Source organism: Centrocercus urophasianus, unplaced genomic scaffold, assembly GCF_019232065.1.
Source record: "Centrocercus urophasianus isolate 14NV4802_14NV808 unplaced genomic scaffold, USGS_Curo_1.0 seq_31, whole genome shotgun sequence".
NCBI classification, from domain to species: domain Eukaryota; kingdom Metazoa; phylum Chordata; class Aves; order Galliformes; family Phasianidae; genus Centrocercus; species Centrocercus urophasianus.
In genome coordinates this window covers 10237935-10262090 of record NW_024884878.1, presented here as the reverse complement: position 1 = coordinate 10262090, position 24156 = coordinate 10237935, and the positions used below count along the sequence as shown (strand labels likewise).

The 24156-nt window shown below is 47.2% G+C and overlaps 2 protein-coding genes across 4 annotated transcripts in view; both read right to left on the bottom strand.

Moving 5' to 3' along the window:
* Window positions 1–2565: 2565 nt before the first annotated feature.
* TOMM5 (translocase of outer mitochondrial membrane 5) lies at window positions 2566–3396 on the bottom strand. The gene is made up of 2 exons (XM_042829443.1): window positions 3234–3396; window positions 2566–3051 (listed from the first exon to the last, which is right to left on the bottom strand). The coding sequence occupies exons 1-2, from the start codon at window positions 3352–3354 to the stop codon at window positions 3017–3019; spliced, it is 156 nt and encodes a 51-aa protein (XP_042685377.1). The 5' UTR covers window positions 3355–3396; the 3' UTR covers window positions 2566–3016.
* A 4658-nt stretch (window positions 3397–8054) lies between these two features.
* The window catches only part of CORO2A (coronin 2A), a 47578-nt gene continuing 31476 nt past the window's right edge, over window positions 8055–24156 (bottom strand). For all 3 annotated transcript variants that reach the window (XM_042829574.1, XM_042829573.1, XM_042829572.1), the window contains exons 3-12: window positions 21888–22004; window positions 17604–17753; window positions 16675–16854; window positions 15722–15838; window positions 14784–14888; window positions 14337–14433; window positions 12834–12946; window positions 12187–12277; window positions 11642–11907; window positions 8055–10880 (exon numbers count right to left, since the gene is read on the bottom strand). In XM_042829574.1, the coding sequence (XP_042685508.1) occupies window positions 10749–10880; window positions 11642–11907; window positions 12187–12277; window positions 12834–12946; window positions 14337–14433; window positions 14784–14888; window positions 15722–15838; window positions 16675–16854; window positions 17604–17753; window positions 21888–22004 (1368 nt within the window). In that variant the 3' untranslated portion in view covers window positions 8055–10748. The remainder of the gene's footprint in view (window positions 10881–11641; window positions 11908–12186; window positions 12278–12833; window positions 12947–14336; window positions 14434–14783; window positions 14889–15721; window positions 15839–16674; window positions 16855–17603; window positions 17754–21887; window positions 22005–24156) is intronic.

Sequence of the window (24156 nt, the reverse complement as noted above, 5' to 3'; positions counted from 1 at the left end):
GTTGGACTGGACCCTCAAGATTGTGGATGCCAAGCTATGTGGTGTGGATGACATGCCTGAAGGATAGGATGCCAACCAGAGAGATCTGGACTGGCTGAGCAGTGGGCCCAGGAAATCCTCAACAAATCCAAGTGCAAAGTTCTGCATGTCATGGCAAACCCTGCTATCAGTAAAAGCTGGGGAACGTAAGGATAGAGCACAACCCTGTGGAAAAGGACTTGGGAGGTGTGGATGGAAAGCTGGACATGAACCAGCCTCTTAGCTATGTATTCATCAGATGGGATTTCCTGGTCCTCTTGGAATCCCTCCACACCACTGAAACAACAGAGGAAAACCCCATCCGCACTCTCGCTCCATCAGCTAACTGCCCCAGTCTCCTGAAGCCCCTTTTGATAGCCCCCAGCCTTCTCTCGGCAGCCTCACCACTGCCAGCCTGAGCTATGAGGGAGGGATAGTGATCAGAGGAGTGAACCAGGCCAAGAAGTTTTCCAGCAATGTCCCTGACCAAAGCCCCAGAGCAGCAATACACTTCCTTACTAGAAGAGTGTGGTCCACACACTGGGCCCTTTATTTCCTTCAGAAGGGAGTCACCTGCAAAAATTACTTTTCTTTGCATAAAAGCAGCCCCTAAGTTTAAGAGCAACTCATAACAGTGCTGCTTGCCTATTACAGTAACTTTAAACAAACCCTTGCTTGGGAAGTTGCCTGATTCTACAAAACCTCTTCCTCTGGATGCTGCACACAAACAGCAGTAAGAGTTGCCTTCTTGCTCCTCTTTGCTTTCAGACTTGAATCCTCTATCAAGACAAGCCTACAACCGGTCTGCATCAAGGCAAGACAAACGATGAGGTCTCCTGAAGTTCTGACCCCTAAGAGGGGCTTTTCCTGTCACTAGGACTTGCATCACAGGTGGATGATGGATGTCCCGAGAGAGAGCACAAAGAAAAATTCTGTTAATGACAACTTAAAATTAGTGGAGAAAATTTTCTTCCTGCTGCCAATAAAATAAAATCAGCTGAGAAATTGTATCTACAGAATATCCCAGCCTCTGAGGTTCATTAAGACCTACACTCTACTGCTGCTGCCTGTCTTGCCATCCAGACCACCTGCTCAACTTCTGCTTGGAAGATGAGTAGCTGTTTCTCCAAGGCTGCAGACACACCACCACAGCAGAGTTTGTCACATTGGTAGGAATGCCAAGAAGTAAAGAGGCAACAGACAGCAGTTATCAGCCAGGTTGCAGTGACATCTGTTCAGCTTCTTACTGCATCTCAGTCCTTCCTGGAGGCAGTCAAGTAAAGCAACTGCCTGCCAAATTAGAGACTGCAGAAGATCACAGTCAAGAAGAATACCTACTTATTTTCTCCAATTTTAATAAGCAGATGGCTTCATCTCTTATATTCCTGAAAGAAACTTCCCTAGGACGGTCTTTAAGAGCTCCTAAAAGCCAATTCAAGCCCACTCTTAACAAGTACATTTCTCCAGGATGAGAGGTATGCAGCACAGCTCACAGGTCAGTGGTGTTTAGTCCTGAAAAGTGTTTGCAAATGGACAAAATGCATACCACATGCATGATGTTAAGGATTTAGCAGGGAGACTGGCATGCTAGAAACCTTTCCACATAAAGCTTTGGCACTGCAGTACTTCTACTGTGCTTCCTACAAACACTGCACCTTGCCAATCCAGACCATGAAGGTGACAGACTTCACCCAAGCAACCACCCAACACATGAAGAACAAGCAGTGCCTCCACTACAGGCACATGCAGGCACTCTACTAACACTAGGACAAAATGGCTAAAAAGAATGAAATACGAGTTTCAGAAACATCCAGATCTCTCTGCATGTCAGATTTAAGAAAACAAAATCTTAAATACGTGCCTTTAGACTTACCCAAACAGAGAAGTAACTCAAAATGCATGAAAATCCAGCTCCTACTGTGGCAAGTCAGGTCCATCTAAGGCCGGTGCATAACAGTAAGCATCAGCCCTAGGGCTGACAAACTCAGAGAGGAAAACTACAACCCTCTTTACAAAGCAAGCTGACCAATTTTTTTGTGTCAGTGCAACAGCAGAGATAAGAATTCTGCCTGCAATCCCTGCACAACGTAACACTCTTCCTGAACAACTAGTACATGGCAATCTGTAGTTGTGACAAGAGCTGGATTCAGCATATGACAGGCATTATGAAAATCTGCTGTGTCTAAAATCCTTTAATAGTTCACAGATTATGGTAGTACAGCCTTGCCCAAGCTTTATGCCTTGCACAAACGCAATGTCCATGAGGTTCTACTGGAATGGCAAACTAGCACACGCCTGCTGGACACTGCTGTGCCAACCCTTTCTGCTTTTATTTCTGCGTCTTGACTACACATCTGTGTTTCAGATGTAAGCACATATTTAGAAACTAGAAAAATATATAATTGTCTTTCTCATTTTCCCTCGCTTTTCTTCAATGCACACTGATACTGAGGGTGGAGAGTGTAAGCCTTAGAAAGGCAGGGAAAAACTAGCGAAGAACCTCTACTTTAACTGGTCATTACCAGAAATAAGTCAGTACCAGAGTTGTTCGTTACATGACAGAACTGCTCTCCCATTTATTTAAAATCAAACTCCCTCTGCACTGGATTCAGTAGCAAAGTAATTATACAGACAGGTTCGGGGACATCGATAGCCATAGCACGCGGCAGTTTAGAGGCAGGTGGACAACAGAGCAACCTGCCAATGCTTCAGACTTCATACCGGAAGACGAATGTGTTTTAAAAAAGTACCCGAATTGTTCCACTGTAACACTGCTGAAGCTCCACAGTGCTCGGCGAGTACCTGCACGCAGAACGGACATCGGCCCCACACCTCCCGCTGCGCTATCGCTCTCTGTGTGAATATGCCCGCACGGCCATGGTAAGGAATATTTAGGATCGGATGCCCGCCTCCGGAACAACGTTTAACTAACAACAAGAGGAAAGCAGTTCGCCGCGCGTTTTCAGAAGCCGAGTCTTCCGTGCAGCTCGCAAAGAGCTCACACGCTGTCCAGCTTCTTCAGGACGAAGGGAGCTGAAAAGAGAAAGCAGCACAGCATGAGCGAGCCGGCAGCCGGCCCGGGAGTCTCCGAGCGGCGCGGCGCTCCGAAAGCTTCGGGCACGGCGGTCGTGCAGCGCGGTGCCCAGCCGGGCCTGGCTCCGAGAGCGGCGCCTCTCCCCGCAACCGGGCACCCGCCGGCAGCCGCGCGCACTCACTGATCCGCAGCAGCGCCACGTAGATGAGGAAGTTGCGGACAGACGTAAGGACGTCGCGACGCATCTTTCGCCTCAGCTCCTCCGGGTCCATCTTGGGCCCCAGCCCCTCGATGCGGAACATGCTGCTCCGGCTGCCGAGCGGGGCCGGAACCGGAAGAGGAGCGAAGCCGGAACCGGAAGAGGGGCGGTGCGCGTGCGTAGGAGGAAGGTGAAGGCGCAGCGTGGCGGCAGGCGCGTGCGCACGAGGAGCGGCGCAGCTACGGCCGGCAACCAGGCGGGCGCAGCGCCGGAAGAGCGTTGTGTTTGCGCGTGCGCCGTTCTCTTTGAGCGACCCTCTGCTGCCTTCTGCGAAGGGGCGGAAGCGCGGGAGGGCGCGTGGCTGGGAAGGTGCAACTTCTGCTGGCATGCAAGCCAAATGCAAGCTGTTCCCAGAGCCCATCAGTATTCTTAGAACCGTAGAATCATGGAATGGGGGCTGCAAGAGCATCCAGTCCAACCGCCCTCCCATCGCCACTGCCGCCACAAGCACTGAACCAGATCTCGCAGCTCCTCATCCAGGCGCCTCCTGAACACTGCCAGGGACGGCGACTCCACCACCTCCTGGGCAGCCATTGCGGTGCCTGACCACTGAGAGAAAAAGTTCTTCCTTATGTCTAACCTCAACCTCCTCTGGCACAACTTGCGGCCATTTCTTCGCGTCCTGTTTGTTGCCTGGGAGCAGAGGCCAAACCCCTCCTGATCACAACCTCCCTTCAGGAAGTTGCAGAGTGCAGTGAGGTCTGCCCTGAGCCTCCTCCACACTGAACAATCCCAGTGCCCTCAGCTGCTCCTTGTAAGACTTGTGTTCCAGACCCCTCACCAGTTTCACTGCCCTTCTCCGCACACGCTGCAGAGCCTCAGTGTCTTTTTTGTAGTGAGGGGCCCGAAACAACACAGTACTCAAAGTGCAGCCTCACCAGTGCTGAGTACTGGTGATCAGCTGGGGGACGATCACCTCCCTGCTCCTGCTGGCTGCACCATTTCTATTGCAGGCCAGGATGCCGTTGGCCTTAACAGCCACCTGGGCACACTGCGGGCTCATGTTTAGCCAAGCACCAGCCAAAACCCCCAGATTGCTTTCCTTTTCACAGCCATCGAGTCACTCAGCCCCAAGCCTATAGAGCTGCATGGGGTTATGGTGGCCAACAAGCAGGCCTCCTTTCCTCCAGATGGCACCTGCTGGTGCTGCCGGCTCACGACCAGAAGGACTATGACACTTTGGAGCAGGGGCCCCATGATAGACCAGGACTTGGGGTCAAGGATGTGGGCATTGTCAATAGGCTGTGCTATATAGACCACAGGGGAATCTCATACTTTCTCTGCGGTTAACTGAGAGAGAGACAGCAAGAACAAGTGTTAATTGTTTAGCAGCCGGTAACGAGGCAGGGCCCGAGCCTGGGTGGGGGGAAGAAAGGGGAAAGGGTCGGGAGATCATAGATGGGTCTAAGAGCAGCGGCAACGATCTGACTAGGAACGTTAAGATAACACAATACAACATGTTACAAGTGGAACTGAGGCCAACAAATCAAACAAAACGAGAGAGAGTGTCCAAAACTGAGGCCTCTTACTACAGACTGCAGGGGACAACGTGCTTCACTGCTGCAGACACCGAAGGAGCCTGCCATCTTTGCAGAAGCTCCACCTTTCTTCCCCTCCTCCGAAGTCCTCCGGGAAATGCCGCTCCTCTCCTCCTCTCCAAAATGCCCATAAAAAGCAGTCTACAGAACCAGAACATCAACTCTTTAACTCCCACTGCTTTACATGATTATATGATGTGGAATAATGACGACAAAAATCACAAAACTGTGACATTCCACTGCTTATTCCACATCACTACATCATGCTTAGCATATATTTATACACAAACAAGCAGAAATTAACAGACATTACACACATCACACATATCTATATGTATATGCATACACGGAATGGAATTCCTGCACTCCCTTGGTGTACACATTGAACATCCCCATTTTTCTCCATCATCCACCACGTGGACCCAGGTTCCTGAGCTAAAACAGTTCCATGAAGAGGTTTGCCCTTTCCAGAAGCTGGAAGGACCCAAACTGCTTTTCCCAACATGCTCTTTATATGTTCTACAGAGACCTTATCTCCCTCTACAGTATGTAGGCAATTGGATTGGGTAGGACCATCTCGACTGACCGATCCTCTGGTATTGACCAACCGTGTGGCTTCTGCCAAATGCTTCTCCCAATGCTTACATGTTCCACCACTTTCAACATGGTTTTTAACAACCCATTGTATCATTTAATTTACCAGAAGCTGGTGCATAACTGGGGGTGTGATAAATTCATTCAGTGCCCTGATCTTTGGCCCAAATATCCACAGGGCAGGTTTTGAAATGAGTCCTCTTATCTGACTCAATTCCTTCTGGAGTGCCATGTCACCACAGGACTTGCTCTCAAGACATAACGTGGTGTTTCAGGCAGTAGCATGGGGTGCTGCATGTGTTTCAAGCCACCCAGTGCTTGCCTCCACCATGGTGAGCACATGATGCTTTCCATTGCAAGATCGTGGCAAGGTGATCTGGTCAATCTGACACACCTCCCCATGTTTGCACTTTTGCCATCGCCCTTCCCCCCAGACAGGTCTCGTCCTCTTGGCTTGTTTAATTGTGGCGCATGTGTCACAGTCATGGATAACCTGTGCAATAGCATCCATAGTTAAGTCCACCCCTCAGTCTAGCCCATTTGTATGTTGCATCTCTCCCTTGATGACCTGAGGTCTCATGGGCCCACCGAGCCAGAAATAATTCACCCTTGTTCTGCCAGTCCAGGTCTATTTGAGCCACCTCAATTCTGGCAGCTCGGTCTACCTGATGGTTGTTTTGCTGTTCTTCAGTAGCCCGACTCTTGGGCACATGAGCATCTACATGGCACACCTTCACAACCATATTATTTGTTCGGGCAGCAATGTCTTTCCACAGCTCAGCAGCCCAAATAGATTTACTCCTTCATTGCCAGTTATTTTGCTCTCACTGCTGTAACCACCCCCATAAGGCATTGGCCACCATCCATGAGTCAGTATAAAGCACTGGCCACCTCTCCTGTTCAGCAGCATCTAAGGCCAGCTGGACAGCCTTTACCCCTCCAAATGGGCTTGATTTTCCTTTTCCTTTAGTGGCCTCTGCAGCTTATCATGTGGGACTCCACACAGCAGCTGTCCAACTGTGATGCTTCCCTACAATATGACACAATCCCCCAGTGAACAGGGCAAATTTCCTCTCATTTTCTGGTAATTTGTTGTATGGTGGGTCCTCTTTAGCACACGGTACCTCTTCTGCTGGTGATGGTCCAAACTTTTTGCCTTCAAGCCAGTCCATCACTTCTATGATTCCTGTGCAACCAATGCAATCCACTTACTCTGAGTGGCATCAGAAGAATGATGGGTGGAGGGAGCCTTTCTCTCCAGCAGCAGTGTAGAGGATGTTCTTTACATCCTGTCCCCTTCTTACTGGCCCCAGGGCCACGGCTCGGGCTATCTCCTGTTTAATCTGCTCAAACACCTGCTGCTGCTCAGGACCCCACAAAAATTATTCTTCTTCCGCCTTCCCCTAAGAAAGGGAGCTAACAATGAGTCTATAGTTTGGAATGTGCATCCTCCAAAAGACCGCTACGCTTAGAAAAGATTGTGTCTCTTTCTTGCTAGTGAGTGGAGACATAGCAGTGATTTGGTTGACCACATCTGCTGACCACATCTCATTTTACTTCTAGGAACTGAATTTCCTGGGCAGGTCCTTTCACTTTGTTTCACTTAATAGGGAAACCAGCTTGCAGGAGGATTTGGATTATTCTAACTTCCTCTGCTGTATCACCCCACACAATGATATCATCAGTGTACTGCAGGTGCTCAGGAGCACCGCCCTGTTCCAATGCAGTTTGGATCAACCTGTGGCAAATGGTCAGGCTATTTCCACCCCTGGGGCAAATGGTTCCAGATATACTGAATGCCCCTCCGGGTGAAAGCAAAGTGTGGCCTGCATTCCATGGCCAAAGGAATGGAAAAGAATGCGTTGGCAGCATCAGTGGTGGCATACCATTTGGCCGCTTTTGACTCCAGTTCCTACTGGAGTTCCATTATGTCCAGCACAGCAGCACTCAGTGGGGATGAGACCTCATTCAGGCCACGGTGGTGCACCGTCAGCCTCCGTTCTCCACTGCCTTTACGCACTGGCCATATGGGGCTGTTAAAAGGTGAGCAAGTTTTGCTGATCGCTCCCTGACCTCTGGTTGATGAATCAATTTATGAATGGGGAGCAAGGAATCCCTGTTGGTGCGGAACTGTGAACTTCGTTTGCACTTTGATCCATCTGTCCATTGCAGCTGTTGTGTTGGAACATTCAGCAACTGCTGCGTCACTCTATTAAATCAAAATCCCGTGAAATGTCAAACATCTTCAATTTCAAAATCCCACGTCATGTCAATCATTGTTAAGTCAATTTAATATTAATATATTGAACACTCCTGAAGCGTAACATCTGCTGGTCCGAGCGCACTTGGTCTGGGAACACCTCCTGCAGCAAGAGGTTTCCAGAAAGGACTGGTTTATTCATAGACACGGCAGAGTGGTGCAGGATGCTGAGAGGCGGATGAACCCTGCAGCATCTGGGACAGAAGGAAAGCTAACGCCGCGCCTCCACACAAGCAAAAGAGACAACAGGCGATGCTCCTTTCTGAGCTTCTTCAGGACATCCGTCCTCTGATCTGGCCTAATTTTTAGTCACCTTAAAAACACAATGACAATAAGAAGCCAACAACCTTGCACGTATCAAAAAACCTCTAAACGTATTTATTATTCAATTACATTTGCTTTTCATTGCACAAATTTGTTTTTTATCCCCATTTTTTACAGTTTTTGTTTTGTTTTTGTTTTTTTTTTTTACAAAGCGGTTAAGAGTTTTAGAAACGGTTAAAATGATCACGGAAGTCGATTTAGGCACAGTTCATTTGCCCACAACTACATTTTCTCCATTTTTTGTTTCCTCTATGTGAAAGATTTATGGTCACATTTGAGCTCCAAATTAAGGTGTATTTCGCAGTCTACACTTCTATGGGCATACTGTCTAAAAGAGCAGGTTTGATTACACTGTCTTGCCTTATCAAAGCCTGCCAGCAAAGCCTAAATGATTTTTTCTTTTACCTAGAAATGCTGAAATCAACACAACTCTAAGATGAGAACTGTGGTGGCTGAAAACTTTCTATGCTATCCAGTCGTAGCACGATGAAGAAACAGTTCTCAAGAGAAAGTACAAATTCCGTGGAAAAATTATTTTGACTAGGAAATAATTTAAATAATTTATTTTGTAGGAAAAATAATAAAAAAAAATCCGACAGATAAAACACATACCGTGACTGACGAAGTCGTATCAAGCACTTGCCCTTTTGAAAATAACAGCATGGGAACAAAGTACCCTGTTCCTGGGACAACACTGTGAAAATGGCTCTGAAGCCTGAAAGCCGTCAGGTTTTCTTGGCATGGCGTGGTGGGCTTTGAGATCTCTTATTTAGTTGTTCTCTTTGGTGAGAAAGCCTGACCACTTCTGGAGTAAGATGCACGTGTTTGGTTTAAAGCTGTGTATCTGTGGTGTGTTTTTGCATATAACTGCTTACTGCAGAGAGTGCCCAGGGTGCAGGAAATCCTATTCTGGAGGATGTGAAAGTTTGATTCAACAAAGCTGTTCTTAACATCGTATGAATCCTTATTTCTTTGCAAAAAGTTAGAGGAGTTGGAATTGATGAACCTTATCAGACTCCTCCAACTCAGGATACTCTGTTCAACCAGTGACTGATGCTAAAGGCTTTTCCTGAAGAACATTACAACTACTCCCTCTCTTTAATAATGCAGGAACAAACAAACAACAACATTTGACTTTCAGCACCCACATCTGTTTCTGCTATGTAGAAATGAACTAAGTACTTTGAAAGCCGGGTGAACTTCTTGCTGTAAAGAAAACAAGCTGCCAGTCTTTGTATGATTCCCATACGTGAGCATTTGGTGCCCCTGAGCTTGCTGCTGGGGAATCAGGAAAGTCTCACATAAGCACAGATGGTGCTTAGCCCCTAATTAGGGGGCTGTCTGCAGGAGACTGATTACGGAAAATATTTGGGAAAGCATCAGGCTACATGGAACCAGCAAGGCATTACTATTCACTATTACATGTGCCACGACAGATGTGCAGTTACAGACTAATCAGTGTTTGCTTGCTTCATTGGGGATAGGGATATCTCCATGAGCTCTGCATTTAGGGCAGGGAAAATTATGCCCTCTCAGGAGCTGCTGCTGCTGCTGCATTCAGATCCCTGGGCTGCTGACAGCCTGCTTCTCTTCATGCCATGCCTCATCAGCTCGCACCTCTCATGAGCAAGTGAGACCCAAGGACACCAACCAGGCTGGGGAGTCCACCTGCTGGCCTAGCTCTCCCTGCTGGGGACAGCACCTGCACAAAAATGGTCACCAGTACCAGCCTGAAAACAAGGATGGGACCTGAAGCCTGCAGCTGCTCTCACCCTATGCAAAGGGATGGTGCGAGCTGGTGCCACAGGGCACAGATAAGCAAACTGTGGGACCTGGGGTGATGGGGCAGCCTGCTGGAACATGCAGTAGATGGGGGAAGGAGGAGCCCAGCAGGAAAACAGGACAAGGCAGTGGCACCTGGGAATTAAGAAGGCAGCAGCTGTGAGCACAAACACGAAGGGCTATTTGTGGCCAGCCATGGTCCCATGATTCACCTGTGGCTGAGACAGCTTTTCTAGCATCGTTGCTGAAAGGTTTGCAGCGGGCTGAGAGTCTTTGGTAGAAGGAAGGAAGGAAAGAAGCCCCTGACTCAGAGGACCCGGAGACCTTTGTTGCACCTGCAGCTTTGTTGGTGGGAACCAGCCAGCATCACTGCCCCCTTTTGTGTAGCATCTCCAAACAGAGCAGCCCTCTTTCACCTACTGCCAAAGTGCTGACCACTGGCAGCCCCAGTGCACCCTCCTGCATGGAGCAGGACTATCCCCAGCACCAGGTGAGAGCAGCTGCAGTACTGTCAAGCCCCCTGACGCAGGGCTGAGTCGTGAGGCAGGAGGTGGCACGAGGGTCACTTTGGAGTCAGAGGTGGGAAAAGAAGCAAGCAGCTGCCTTTACTCTCCCATCATGTGGAGGAGCAACAAAACAGGTTTTGGTCCTAGAGCTTAACAGGTGGCTTCTCCGGAACAAGAGGAAGATTTTCCAAATCTCACTACTTAATGCATGGGCTTCAGACAAGTGACTTGGCAAGCAAGAAGAGACTGAAGAAGCACGGCAAGTCCACCAACAACTGTCTGGTTACGATTAGGGAAATGTGACCACCACAAGCCAGGGAAATCCATGCTGCATGAAGCATCAGCTTTTCCGCCAGCAAAAAAAATAGGAGTCGTGCAGGAAATGAAATCTGCTGCAGCGGCTGAGGGTGCGAAGAGCCACAGGCCGGAACATTCAGTACCTGCCTGTGTTCATGTAGACGTTTCTGAGCTCCAGCTCCAGCTGTTTAATTTTGACATCTCTCTGATTTAGGAGCTCACGTAGTCTACGAATTTCTTCCTGTTGTCGATAAAACATCTGCAGAAGCTGTAAGAAAAGTCACATTTTACTTCCCTTACAGTGAGGAAATACAGACATCCTAACAAACGCCACCGATCCTGTCAACTTCTCGGAGAAACAGCACTTAAAGAGAGGGCTTTCAGCTTACAGACTGAGCAGCAGCAGTGATCACTTGCACTACGAAAGTAGGTCTTCGTCAGTAATGGTACATCTGCTTAATTCAGTAGATAATACAACCTTCCTCCTGATGGCTCAAGCTGAGGAGAGTATTCGCATTTTACATTCCAGGATCTCCTACTGTCCTACCTGAGGGATTTTTTTTTCCTTTTTCTTTTTTACTTCTGTTCATGCTCTTTCCTCTCTGTTTGGACTAGCATGACCTTTCACTGTGCACGCAGCAGATGACCCAGCTCTGGAAGAGATGCTTTGGTAACCTCATGGGGCAGGTTCAGAAACACGAAGACTATCCTTCTTCACACCACTGGAAAATTGAGGTCAGCAGATTTCTGCCCTGTCAAGCTCAGATGCTAAAGCTTTGCCTATGCAAAAGGGACAAAGCATGGCTATTGAGAATGAAAACCTTCCAGGGTTCTTAAAAGCAAACAACCTGCACATACTCAGAAATGTCCCTGGGCTGCCAATGGGCTTCCCATTTGCCACAAAGATCTCACGCTCTTCCAGACTCTGCAAAATAAACCCTCTCCAGATTCCATCACCTTGTGAATCTTTTTGCCAGCTATCTCTAAATATCTCCCACAGCCCCAACCCTTCACCCTACACCTTCACACCTCATTTTCAGTTTTTGGTGGTGGACACTCAAATACGTCAAAGCCATTGGAGAGAAGCATGTGCTCATTTTCCGGCAACCCCTCCTCTACTTTCAGCTGGTTTCTGCTGTCTTTGATCTCACTTTTCTTCTGCATCTCCTCCAGTGCCATTCTTCCTCCCTGACTCTTGTTCGGGTCAGGACTTTTCACAGGTGGCTCTGACACAGGAAGCTGCAGTAAGGAATTCACAGGTCCAGAGCCTGGTCTCAAGGATACCAAGAGGGGCCCTGTGGAGGAAGTCAGGTGACTGGTTAGTGCTCACAAACCACGTTCAGAAATCAGCAGAAAGCAATTCATTCAAACAACCTGCAAGGGACGGACATGGAGGTGCTTGGCAAGAGAGGTCTGCAGTTCACAGTAGTGAACATTTTGGATTATTATAGTTGACAGCTATATTTGTCACATCTCTCCTTTAGCTCCATTATTGTTTTTCAGGCCAGAGAGCCTGCAGCAGCTTACCCAAGCCCTGGGGAGCTGAAGGGCTGGGAAGCTCTCCATGTGCTGACCTTTGTTAACTCCGTTCAGCCACTCCTGTGCCGTCATTGCTGGCTGGCCTCCTGTGGTCAAGGGGTAGATGTCTTCCTGGTACGACTCTGACTGCAAGCAAACAAAGCAGTCACAACATCAGAGAGGTTTGGGCTTAGACTGTCCATACTGGAAGGTGGTGGAGGAAGGAGCTCATTCCACCTACGAGCAGGGAGTGTGCCACCAGAATGTACGTAAAAGCTTCTCACCTGCCCAGAGACTCTCCTCCTCACCCCAGCTCAGGAGCAGAGCATCTGATGGCCTGTTCTAATTCCTGACAGTAAAGCCCTTTCACATCCAGACAACAGACTGGGGAGAAGTTAGTTACACAGATTAACCCTATGTTACCAAACTCCTTGCATCTGTAAACTAGAAGTTTACAGCCAGCTAGTTGTCCCGAAAGAGATCTAACTCTGAGTTACCCAACCCACGATTTGGTGGCAGGGCTGACCCACCAGCTGACTAACTTTGTTCCTCAGAGAAGGAAAGAGAAAATCTCTTGTTCTTCCTGCCATCCAGAAGTCACAGAGAGGAGCACTGTGACTCACTGATAGCACTAATATCAGTGAGTAAGAGTGATAGGCACTCTTACTCGCTGATATTTATCCCAGACCTTTGGCTTACTTACCCATCGAGGGACAATCATGGAGATGGGCTCAATCAGGCTCTTGGTTGGAATCAGCTTGTAAAAACGGAAAATCTCACAAGCTGACACTTCAAGGCCTCTTTTTGGCATCACTCCTGTTGGGAAGGCATAAGAGAAACAGGATATAAATCTTCGTAGGAGAACTAACGTCAACCATCATGGAAGAAGGGCCAACAAACGTGAGTCAGAGTGCCAGCTCTATAGCAGCATGGTCTGGAATCCTGACGTAAAACAGGCTCAGTGTTACATATTACTAGTAAAACTCAATCTTTTTTTTTCCTTCCAGATCACAAGGTTACATGCAGGATCTGTAGTGATTGACCTGAGCCTCCTGTTCACTACTCATTCTTACAAACTGCAAATGGAGTGACCAATACTGAGCAGACCTAGCAGCTGATGCCACAGGATTTAATTATGTAATCAGTAGGAATGGAGTTCAGGACCTCCAAATACCACAGTAATAGCTGGATGGGTCAGACCAAGGGTGCTTCCAGGCCAGTATCATCCCCCCAACACTGTCCCAAACTAGACTGGAGTATAAGGGTATGAAAATCTAATTTTTCATCCAGCATCATGTGTGTTTCTGGGATTGACAGAGCCACTTAAGATATTCGAGTGCTTGGTAGCTCTAGTAAGAAATCAGTGGAAAAAACTGAGTAATAGAGAGATCTTCCAGTTCAGCTTTAAATAATTTATTCTCTTCTAACAACTGGAAATTTTAACTTTAAATAATTTATTCTCTTCTAGTTTCCTGGAGGAGACCTGCAGGCATAGAATCCAGTGCTCCTAAGTATTTGAGGAAGAAGTGTCTGTAGGCAGCATGTAGGGCTGGCAAATGGTGCTAAAAACTCACCTGCCTCTGTTGGAAAATGTGGCCTAAAGGATAGATTGGAAAATGTTCAAAAAAGGGTTACAGCTGAGATCTGAGAGCTGAAACCCAAATACTATAAATTAAATTAGTCCAACACTGGAATAATGTGGGTACGTGTTAATGAGCAAAGGTTTCGATTGGAGGAGGTGACCTAGCTGCAGGAGGTCTAACTTGAATGGGAAATGATAATACAGAAGAAGGTAGGCGAGTGGAAGAAGCAAGGGCAGTGGGTGGCAGGCATTATTCACAAAGAAATCCCAGAGTAGAAACAATGTCAACAGAGTTTGGAGCTGGAAATCTTAAGGCAAAGTCTTAAAGCAAGGAACATGCTCCAGCTCTAAATCCAGTCTACAGTCCCAGACCAGCTACGTGGAGGGGATGCACCGGTATAGACTGGTAGAGCTCCTCAGTCCATACTTTGCTGGTCAAAGGAGACCTCTCCAAGGTGTGACCATGGTACACCTGAGGTACATAGGTGAACTGGGCCAAGCCAACCACCATTCCAGTATGGAGACTGAAATTAATCCACCGTCTTTTCTACACATTAAATGATATTTTGGACTCCAGCTTCTAAGATTGGAAATCAGCACCCTCTCGTCATGTTAGGCACTCACCTATTCCCTTCTGTGGTAAGTGAGAGCGATATTCCATCAGGTAGCTCAGGTATGGTTTCTCAGGGCTAATCTCATAGTACCGGATATTTCCATCACCCTAAATGCAAAGAAACTGAACGTAAGCCAGGCTCTGCTTGTCCAGAGTCTGAGGAGAGCGCGTGGCCCCAGAAGCTATGTGAGGTCAAGAACATAAGCTCTTCCTACCAAAATATTTACCCTGTATGCAGAGAAGTTAGGACTCTACCATGTCCCCGCAGTAAAAGTGACATGTTTGCAGTAGAAAACGTGGCCTGATTTTCCAGCATTCTTAGACCCCATCGCATTGGTCTATATCTCTGGGTGAATGTGACTCAGAAGCAACTATGACTTCAGCCTCAGTGATGTGGGTGATACAACACTGACTAAGAGAAGAACCAGACAGCATTTGCTAACACGGAAAGCACTTACCTTTCCCACAATATAAAGCATGTTCGTGTCTGAGTCGTAGAAAGGAAACAGGAGCCCCGAGGAGCCATCCAGATCCTCTTCCAGTAAAGGCACAGAAAGGTCATTCTGTGTAGGACACAGGAAAAACGAACGGCTGGAATCACCTGCAGCTACCTCTAGTCAGGAACAGCTTACATGAACCCCACCTTGGAGTGACATTTGAGAGCTGCTCTGTGATGACACCAGTACGTCTCAGCACAGCTCAGCTTTGTGGGAAGCATCTGGGAGGTAGCACAGTGCTCTGCCCTACGCAGAGAAGCCATGTCCAAACATAGTCAAATGGTCGAATCAGAGAGCTGGTCTACCTGCTTTGCCTGCTACAAAGGATGGCAGTGAGAAAAAGAGGCACAGGACTGTGCTGCAAGGTCAGCTGATGCAGAGGGTACAGTGATGTAGTGAACAGAGGAAAAGTGTCTTGCTGCATATGAGGGGGGCAGAGAAGAGTTTCATAAGGCTGTCACCAAGGAAGCATGTCTTGAAAGAGGCAAATACTACCTAATGTAAGGAATCATCATAAATCAATCACAAATAATAAATAAAGCACATATTTTCTTCCCTTCAGGGATCTGCTTGAGTGTGTTTATCTAGAATTCACTTAACTTCCAGTACCCATAACAATTTTGCCAATAAGACCACTAAGAGCTGCTTTTAACTTTCTTGACCTCCCTTTTCCTCACTGGACACAGTATTATCTTTGTTCTGGTGGATTCTATGCACAGAGTTGAGAGCGTTTTCAAAAAGTCATGCAGAGTTAATAGTATCCTAACAATACAGCCTGTCACTCTTCAGGGATAGGGCAGATTGCTTCCAAATTGCTGTTACAAAGCAATTCTTGAGCAGGTGGAATAGTTGAAGTGACAATAAAAGAGAGAAGAATGAAGAATGCTGGTTCAACTTACTTGATCCCATAATACAATCTGCCTATTATTCCACCGGGATGTTCCAGTAGAGAGCAGCTTCTTCATGTTTCCAAGAAACAAGACTTTATTGGCTCTGTGAGACTTGTAGCTGGCTTCCTATAGGAAGAGAAAACCCGTTCCTGAGTAAGAGACAGCGCCTTTCCTTGTTGCAGTAAAAAATTTCATGAGAAATCACATCGTGGCACATCGCTGAGGTCCCTTCCACTGCCCGTGAGGCTTATCTGGGTAGGCTAAGGCACACCACTTCATTTTTGTGTAGGCACATTTCATTGTACCCGAGACTTCTAGTCCAAGAAGCCATGCGCAGTTGAGAATGAAAGCACCTTTAAGAACATCTACCCTCAAATGTGGGGAAGTTGTTCACATCCAACAGATCTTTCCAATTGGGCTGAAACTACAGCAAGCAGGATTTCACAGGGATCTGAGAAAGGGAGCTTAAAACTCTTTCAGTGCATTCTCAAAAACTCAGTCAACTCTCTGGTTAGTGATTCACATATTCACGTCAGGGGAATCCCTAGGAGTTGCACTGTTGGATTTTCTGTGCACACAGATGTGTGCAAGTACCTCCAAAAGGCAGTCAGCATCATCTTACCAAGAGACACAAAGTACAGACAAATGTACACTTGCACCCAGCTGTCCTCCTGACCTCTGTCAGCCAGAGCAAGGAACCCAGAGGACTTCAGAAGGAAGCTATTAAATTAGAGCATTTCACAAAGGGTGTCAGAGAGCAAACAGCTTGGTAAGAAAATACAGAAACCCTGTTAACAGTGGCAGCAATTGTTTCATGAAAAATAGAAGACAGTACTACCATTAAATGCCTGGAAGAATACTGAGCACAGATCTGTCTTTTTTAATGGCAATTAGTCTACCCAGAAGTGGAAACACTCCACAGGTGAGATCAGCTGGATCTAAAAACCCTGAAGTCAACCTACTTGTAGGACTGTTCTCGCACGAGGGTCTATCAGACGGATCTTTTTATCTCTGCAGGTTGTGGCAAGGAGGCTGCCATCCGTGTTGAATGACATGGAGAGGACCACATCTTTGTGAACATCAAGGATCTTCACTGGGTTTGACAGGACATCTTCCCTCGTATCAAGGTTCCAGATCATTATCTGGGGCAAAAGAACAAAAAGTCATCTGTTTGTTGCCTGGCCAAGCTGGGACTTTGTATATGTACGCTCCTCACATCCTTCTCTCTTCTCTACATGTATAAGTCTTACCATCATGTATTTAAAATAATTTAAAATTATTTCTGGTACGTAAGGCAAATCATAGCTTATACAAAAAAATGGCCAGTGTCACTGCAGATATTTGCACTAGCACAAGAATGAAGTCAAAGGTATATGGCATTGGATATTGCTAGGAAAGGAGAACAGAGTAGGCTGATGTTCACCAGAAGAATGGTTTGAAGTTGAGGGAGCAGAGATTGAGGTTGGATGTCAGGGGGAAGTTGTGTGCTGTGAGAGTGGTGAGGTGCTGGAACAGCTGCCCAGAGAGGCTGTGATGCCCCGTCCATCCCTGGAGGTGTTGGAGGCCAGGTTGGATGGGGCCCTGGGCAGCCTGGGCTGCTGTGAAATGGGGAGGTTGGTGGCCCTGTGTGTGGCAGGGCGTTGGAGATTCGTGATCCTTGAGGTCCTTCCAGCCCTGGCCATTCTATGATTGTGAGATTCTGTGTGAAAATGAGCCAGGCTTTTTGAAGCCCATGAATGACTTCTTGCCTTTGGGGTCAGTACGGAATTTCCCTTTCATAAAGGTTTCTAAAGTCTTTATCATTAACTTACAGCTTGAAATGAAAGAAATTTCAAAACAACCTGACAAACGCAGCATCCCACGAGGAGGGCTCTGCAGACAATGGACTCACCTTGTAATCATGGCCAGAGCTGAAGAGGATGTTATTGGCCGTGGGATGCCATTCAATGAGGCCAACTCTTCGAGAATGTCCAAGAAGTTCCTTCTTCGGGGTGGTGATGTTTTTTGTTAGCATGGGCTTGGGGATGTCCCAGATTTTAACCTGAATGGCACAAGATGGGTCTTAGTGAGATTAGTGAGTGCAGTGCTAATTAGGAATTTGCAAATTTATCTTCATACTGTGTCATTTTGTTGGTATATCTCCTGCCTTTATTGGTTACCAGTCTTCCAAATCTTTAACTTCATTTTCAGTGGGTCTAATCTTCTGACTGTAGGCAGCAATTTCACTGTTTTGATTTAAATTGGCAATCAAACTTACACTCAGCAATGCTGTCAGCACATTCACAAAAAACTATTGTCCAGGGTAAGAAGTGAGCCACAGATCTTACAAACATGCAGCTACAGTTTTCCACCTCATCTTCTACCAAACTTTCAGCAGGAATGGGCAAATATGAAACAAACCTCAGCAAAAGGTCCTAGAAGATATTACAGCATTGACAGATCCAAGCAGTCGCCCAGTCAGCACTACCTGGTAGAGCTGAAAACACCTTTGGACAAACAACGACTACCGCACCATTTCTCCTATTAAAAGTGCACAACTGCAAAATGCTTTGCAAACAGTGCAGCACTGTGACCACAACGTTGGTTAAAGTACACAGAAGCCTACTTAGGTGGGCACACAACAGGCACCCTGATGAGGGACACTGGGCAGCATCACACACTGCGAGTCTGCTGTCTCATAGCAGCTCTGCTTGCTGCTCTCAGTTCTGGAAGGATGCTACACGGAAACAGAAATAAACAATGCCCCACTGGTGTGGAAGGAGTCAGTAAAGGTGACCTGTAAAAACAAATTAACCTGTGCAGGTAAAAGGAAAAGTCTTTCTCGTGTTGACCCTATAAGCACAAGCATTTAGGATGATAACAGATTGACCCTTTGGTTCAATGGAAAGGACTCTATTTGTGCTAAGTTCTCTGGGACTGAGCCTGAAGTAAGAAGATTCTGTCAGATGGAAATGTTCTCTGAATTACACAGTCGGTGGAAATTAGCCAGAGTTGCCCAAGTCCCCCACTGTTGGGCTGATGAGGATCACAACATTCTACACCAAAGAAACAGATGCACAAATTGAAGGACTTGCTAGGAAGGATGACAACCACCCTTCTCACCAGTGCTCATCTCTGCAGAATCAAATCTTTTGGAAACCTAAGGACTATGAAGTGCAGTGAACTTCCACAGCAGTAAGAGAATGCATCAGACCTACAGCCTCACCAGCTATCACTAAATGAACGGGGCTGAGGAAGTAGGGAAGGGGAGCTGTGAAGAACTGACTGGGAAGAATGATGCACTCTCCTGCCACGAAACTGGCTGTAACACACAGAGAAGATGGAGCCAGACTTCGGGGGCAAAGAGAGCAATGGACACAAATGGCACTGTGGGCTCTCCCTCGGGATCAGAGAAGCACTATTCTCCCAGAAGGATCCCAAGAATATTGGCCCAGTGAGGCTATGATGTCTCCAACCTTGGAGATCTTTGCGACTCAGCTGGGCAAGGCCCAGGGCAGCCTGATCCAGAAGGCCTGTTTTAAGCAGGGCTTGGACTAGGTGACTGCCATCAGCTAAGTTTCCAGCTATCAGCTACAGGAAGGACAATCATGTTATAAAACACAGTCTGCTGTCCTCATTACTCAGGAGGGAAGGAAAAGCTGTCCCTACACTGTGTAACTGTACAGCAGATCCCGGGAGATCCCATTCTGTGGTGCCAAGACGATGATGGTGAGGTACTACAAAGGAGAGCAGAGTCCCAGCGCAGCAAGTTCTTTGAGTAACTTTTGGTACCAAGATCTGTGATCAGCTGAGTGTTTCAACTCTTCACCCTGGAGAGTGATCCGGTGTAGGAAACCAGAAAAGAAAACTGGCAGAGAGCAGCTCTTCTGCATAGGCACTGAGGTTCTGGCAGACAACAGAATAAATACGACCAGGCAGCACACCCAGGCGGAGATGAAAGCTAACAACATCCAGAAAGATAGCTACTAGGTCAGAGGAACTGACTTTTCCCTTTACTCAGCAACCATTAAACAACCACTGGGATACTGCATCCAGTTCTGCTTTTCCCAGCACAAGATAAATGCTGGTAAACTCATGTGAGTCCAGTGGAGACCACCAGGATGTTCTTGTCCTGTGAGAAGAAGCTGAGGGACATGAGCTTGTTCAGAGTGGAGAAGAGATATCTTCAGAGGAATCTGCTAAAAGCCTTATTTCTTAGCCTAAATCTTGTAAGATTACTTACAAGATTATTCACAGAATCACAGAATGACAGAATTGTAGGGGTTGGAAGGAACCTCCAGAGATCATGGAGTCCAGCCCCCTGCCAAAGCAGGTTCCCTACAGCAGGTCACACAGGTCGGCATCCAGGCAGGTCTTGAACATCTCCAGAGCAGGAGACTCCCCCCCCTCCCTGCAGCCTGTTCCAGTGCTCCTCACCTCACTGTACAGAAGTTCCTTCGCACATTGGTGCACAACTTCCTATGCTGCAGTTTCCAGCTGTTTCCCCTTGTCCTGTCTCCACTCACCACTGAAAAGAGTCCGGCCTCGCCATTCTGCCCCCCACACCTCAGATATTTACAGACCTGGATCAGGTCCCCTCTCAGCCTTCTTTTCTCCAGGCTGAACAGACCCAGTTCACTCAGCCTTTCCTCATAGCAGAGATGCTCCAGGCCCCTCACCATCTTTGTGGCCCTCCGTTGGACTCTTTCCAAGAGATCCCTGTCTGTTTTGTACTGGGGAGCCCAGAACTGGACGCAGTGCTCCATTATTAAGAGCAAATACTGCAATGCTTGTTACTGAACTGCAGAGTGGGAGAATGGGATACAGTGGTCATTAACTACACTGGAAAGGTTCTAACTGCATGTAAGGAAGAAGTTCCCCATGCAGTAGTGAAGAATAACAACAGGTTGCCCAGAAAAGTGATGAAAGCTGCACTGTTGGAGATTTTTGAGACTCAGCTCTACAGACTGGGACGGTAGGTGGGGCCAGAGGCTTCCCAAGCTCCCTTTAAATTCAGATTGCATTTATGGAATGTATTCCGCAACTGCAGCGGGAAGCTTCAAAGCTTGTGCTTACCCCTCATCTGAGTAAGCACAGAGGTCATGGTGATGCCTTTGTGCCCCAAGTCCTTTCTGAGATGGCATGAGCACCTGCATACCATTGGTAAGTTAAAATACAACACCCAAAGGCAGCCCAGAAATTGAAAGAAGGTGTGAGAAAAAAAGAAAGCAAAACATGGAGATCCTAAAGAAAGCAAAGTCACTAAACAAGAAGGAAAACTCAAAGCACATATAGATTTCTAATTCAAGAGAGATTCCCGGCAGATCTGAAATGGCAGAAGATATCCAAGCAAGGCAGGGCTGGAGAAAATGACAAGGCAAGCCTGCCACATGCTATGTGGCAGGGGGTAAATAAACACAATAGGAGGAAACACAGGTGGGATCTCTGAATAAAAAGCACAGCGTGTAGTCAGGCTCTTTGCTGTCACAGACACCAACCCGCACTCTGATAGGCCACAGAAAGCAGCCTTCCAGTGGGTGGGTATGGGCTAACATGTCCCTTACGAACACAGATTGCGTCCTTCTGCTCCTGATAACTAAACTGCATCTACGGTGAAGTACATCTGACATGTGGTATTTGCTGTACATCAGTTGTTTGTAATCAATTGCATTAGCATTAACATTTGCATTTCTGAAGTTCCGTGTTTTCAGTAGGAAAATGCTCTCTTTGTTGCCTGGGGCAGAATAAAGTACGATGTGGGATCCTTAGCTACCCCAGCAAGGCTTTACAGAGAAACTCAGGGCAGGAACAAGCTCACAGTTGCTACGCAGGGAAATAATCTGAAATAGCTGTTGCAAATTGTTGCACGAAGCTTTTGTTTTGCAGTAAGGGAGGAATTTTGTAGTGATTGACCTTGAAGTGATTTTAAATTCATATTCTTTCTCACATAAGCATAGGCAAAAAGATGGGAGGCGCCCAAGAAAACCCAGATATTTTTCATGTCATGATTTTAATAACATCAGGTAGACGGGATCACATCGGCCTCCCCCAAACACAGAGATCCCGCTCTTATACCTGGCTTTTTATCTGGATACTTTCACATATTATCCCTGGGTCTTTCGATTCTCTTCTAATTTCTCCCCCCCAAAAGCTTGTTGGCCAGGTCATGGCACAGAGGATAAGCTGGGAAACTTACGGTGGCATCTTCTGAACACGATGCTATAACAAAGTCATTGAACGGGTTCCACTTGATGTCCAGAACGTTCCCTCTGTGCCCACATACTCTGGGATAATGTGGGTCAAGCTTCCCTGTCTGGAAAAAACAAATATCGAAACAAAGGTGAGCCATGGAATCACAGGCTGTTTGCAAGTGAGACCTGAGCCAGCCCCAGTGAGAAACCCCCTTCTGTTGCTACATTCCAAATACCCCAGGTGGTCTCTGTGAGAATGGGGTTTTGCTGCTCCTGCAAGGCAAGTCTTAAGGATATCACTGACCAGCAGGGAAGCGCTGCTGCTCAGGCCCTGCTTAGAGCACATTGCTACCAAGAGAACTGGACATACAGCAGTCAAGAATGCTGTGCTTACAGAAGTTATTACTGTATTCAGATGCCAAATAAATTCACAGGGGAAAAGGGAATGAACTGAATCTCACCTTTTTTTTTTTTTTAAGAGATTTGGGGAGGACAGGGAAATCTCACATTTGTTTCTTGAGTTTGCCTTTCATTTAAGCAGGAAAAGCTTGCCTTTTTTCACTTCTTCAAGTAGAATTTATTCAATTTATTGATTTTTTAAGCAAGCACACTCAAGCACAAATTACAATTTCAGTTTTTCTTTCACAAGCTATCCATTTTTCTCCGATGGTTTTCAAATCCAATCGTTCATCACCTTAAATCAACATTTGGGACCTTCTAGAAATACACCACGTTTGGGCAGTAGGCTCGCTGCTAAACAACATCCACAGTGAAACACACCTCGTTCCACATGGGGGCTGTGCTGCTCCAGGATAACATGTACTGCAAACAGCCTCTGCCACAAAGTCACCTCAGCCTGACGTGCAATAGGGTTGCAGTCAGAGCAGCACTGGCTTCTGCCTGACAGCAGGAGAGCAAGAGGAGCTCCAAGGCCCCTCTGCCAAGAGCGCAGTCACTTGAGAGATGGTTTCAAGCTGGTCATGCTTCACCTGCCTTCTTTTATCCCAGCTGGAGGAATCGTAAACCACACGAGCGCGAAGGTTTGCACTTCCGGAAAGCAGGCGGTGCAGGAGCGAGCTCCTCATGCTGCTGCAGAGGGGGGCCCTCAGGGTGGAGAGGACACAGTGCTGACCATGGCCAGGATGTGGCAGCCGTGTCATTTTGCCATCCCCAAACGTCTACAGGCTGGCTGCTTTTTGCTTAGAACCAGACGCGATGTAAAACTACTCTGGCCTCACTGGAAAGTTTGTCACACAGACTGGGACTAACCTGCTTCAAACGAAACACCCGGAGGGCTTTGAAATGTAAAATACTGTGCCTCTATGGACTACAGTCTCAAACAAAGCATTTTTGTAATAGGAGCAATAACAAGAGACTCGGGAAGGGAAAAGACAAGACATTAAAGGGCTTTAATGAGCAGCATTTTCCTGCCCAGATTGCCCTTTTGCGGGATTCAGGGCTTGGTTTGAAGCCAGCAATCCAGTAGGCTGGGCAGCCAGCATCACAGGGATCCCTTCATCCCTGTGGGAATTCCCACAGCTTCCTGCCTTTCCTGCTCCAGGCTCCTCCTGGGAGATTCCCAGGCTACCCAGCCATTCCATCATGCCACACTGAGACCCCTCTGCGTGCCTCATCAGGCTCAGCTGAGCCCAGAAAAGGAGCCCCCTGTGCTTGCACCAATCCCACCTGCCCTGAGGCAATTCCACAGCTCTGGCACTCAACAGAGCCCGCAGAACATGACAAGCTGCCAACCAGCACACAGGACAAGCCTCAGACAAACATACTGTTGGTTTCAAAGTGCTGTATGTGGGAGGTCTTCCCGTGCTGGGAAATTTAGTTCCATCGACCAAGCGCTGTTTTAGTAACTAGATGTGTTGTCCTCCTTGCAGAGACACCTGGCTTTCATAGTTATTTGCACAGCTTGATAACTAGTTTCATTTTTCAAACACTTGCTTTATAAGCTCCCAGCATTTTTCAAGAATGTGAGACACTGTAGCCAGATACGGCTTCTTGACAAAAACGTCAGCTCACTAGAAGGACTGCTAAAATTCTCCCAGTAGATTTGCACAGTGCAGATTACCATTAGATTGGTCATTCAAGTTGTCAAGTGCTCTTCAAAGGACAGGAGCACACGCTGCCATCACACAATGGTGCAGCATCCCCTTTGGCCCCAGTTAGTTAAAACCTCTGGGGTCATCATGGCTGTCATTTCATAGCTTTGTCATCTAAGAGAATGAAGCAGAGTTTGTGTCTTAGAGGTCCACATAGCCAAAG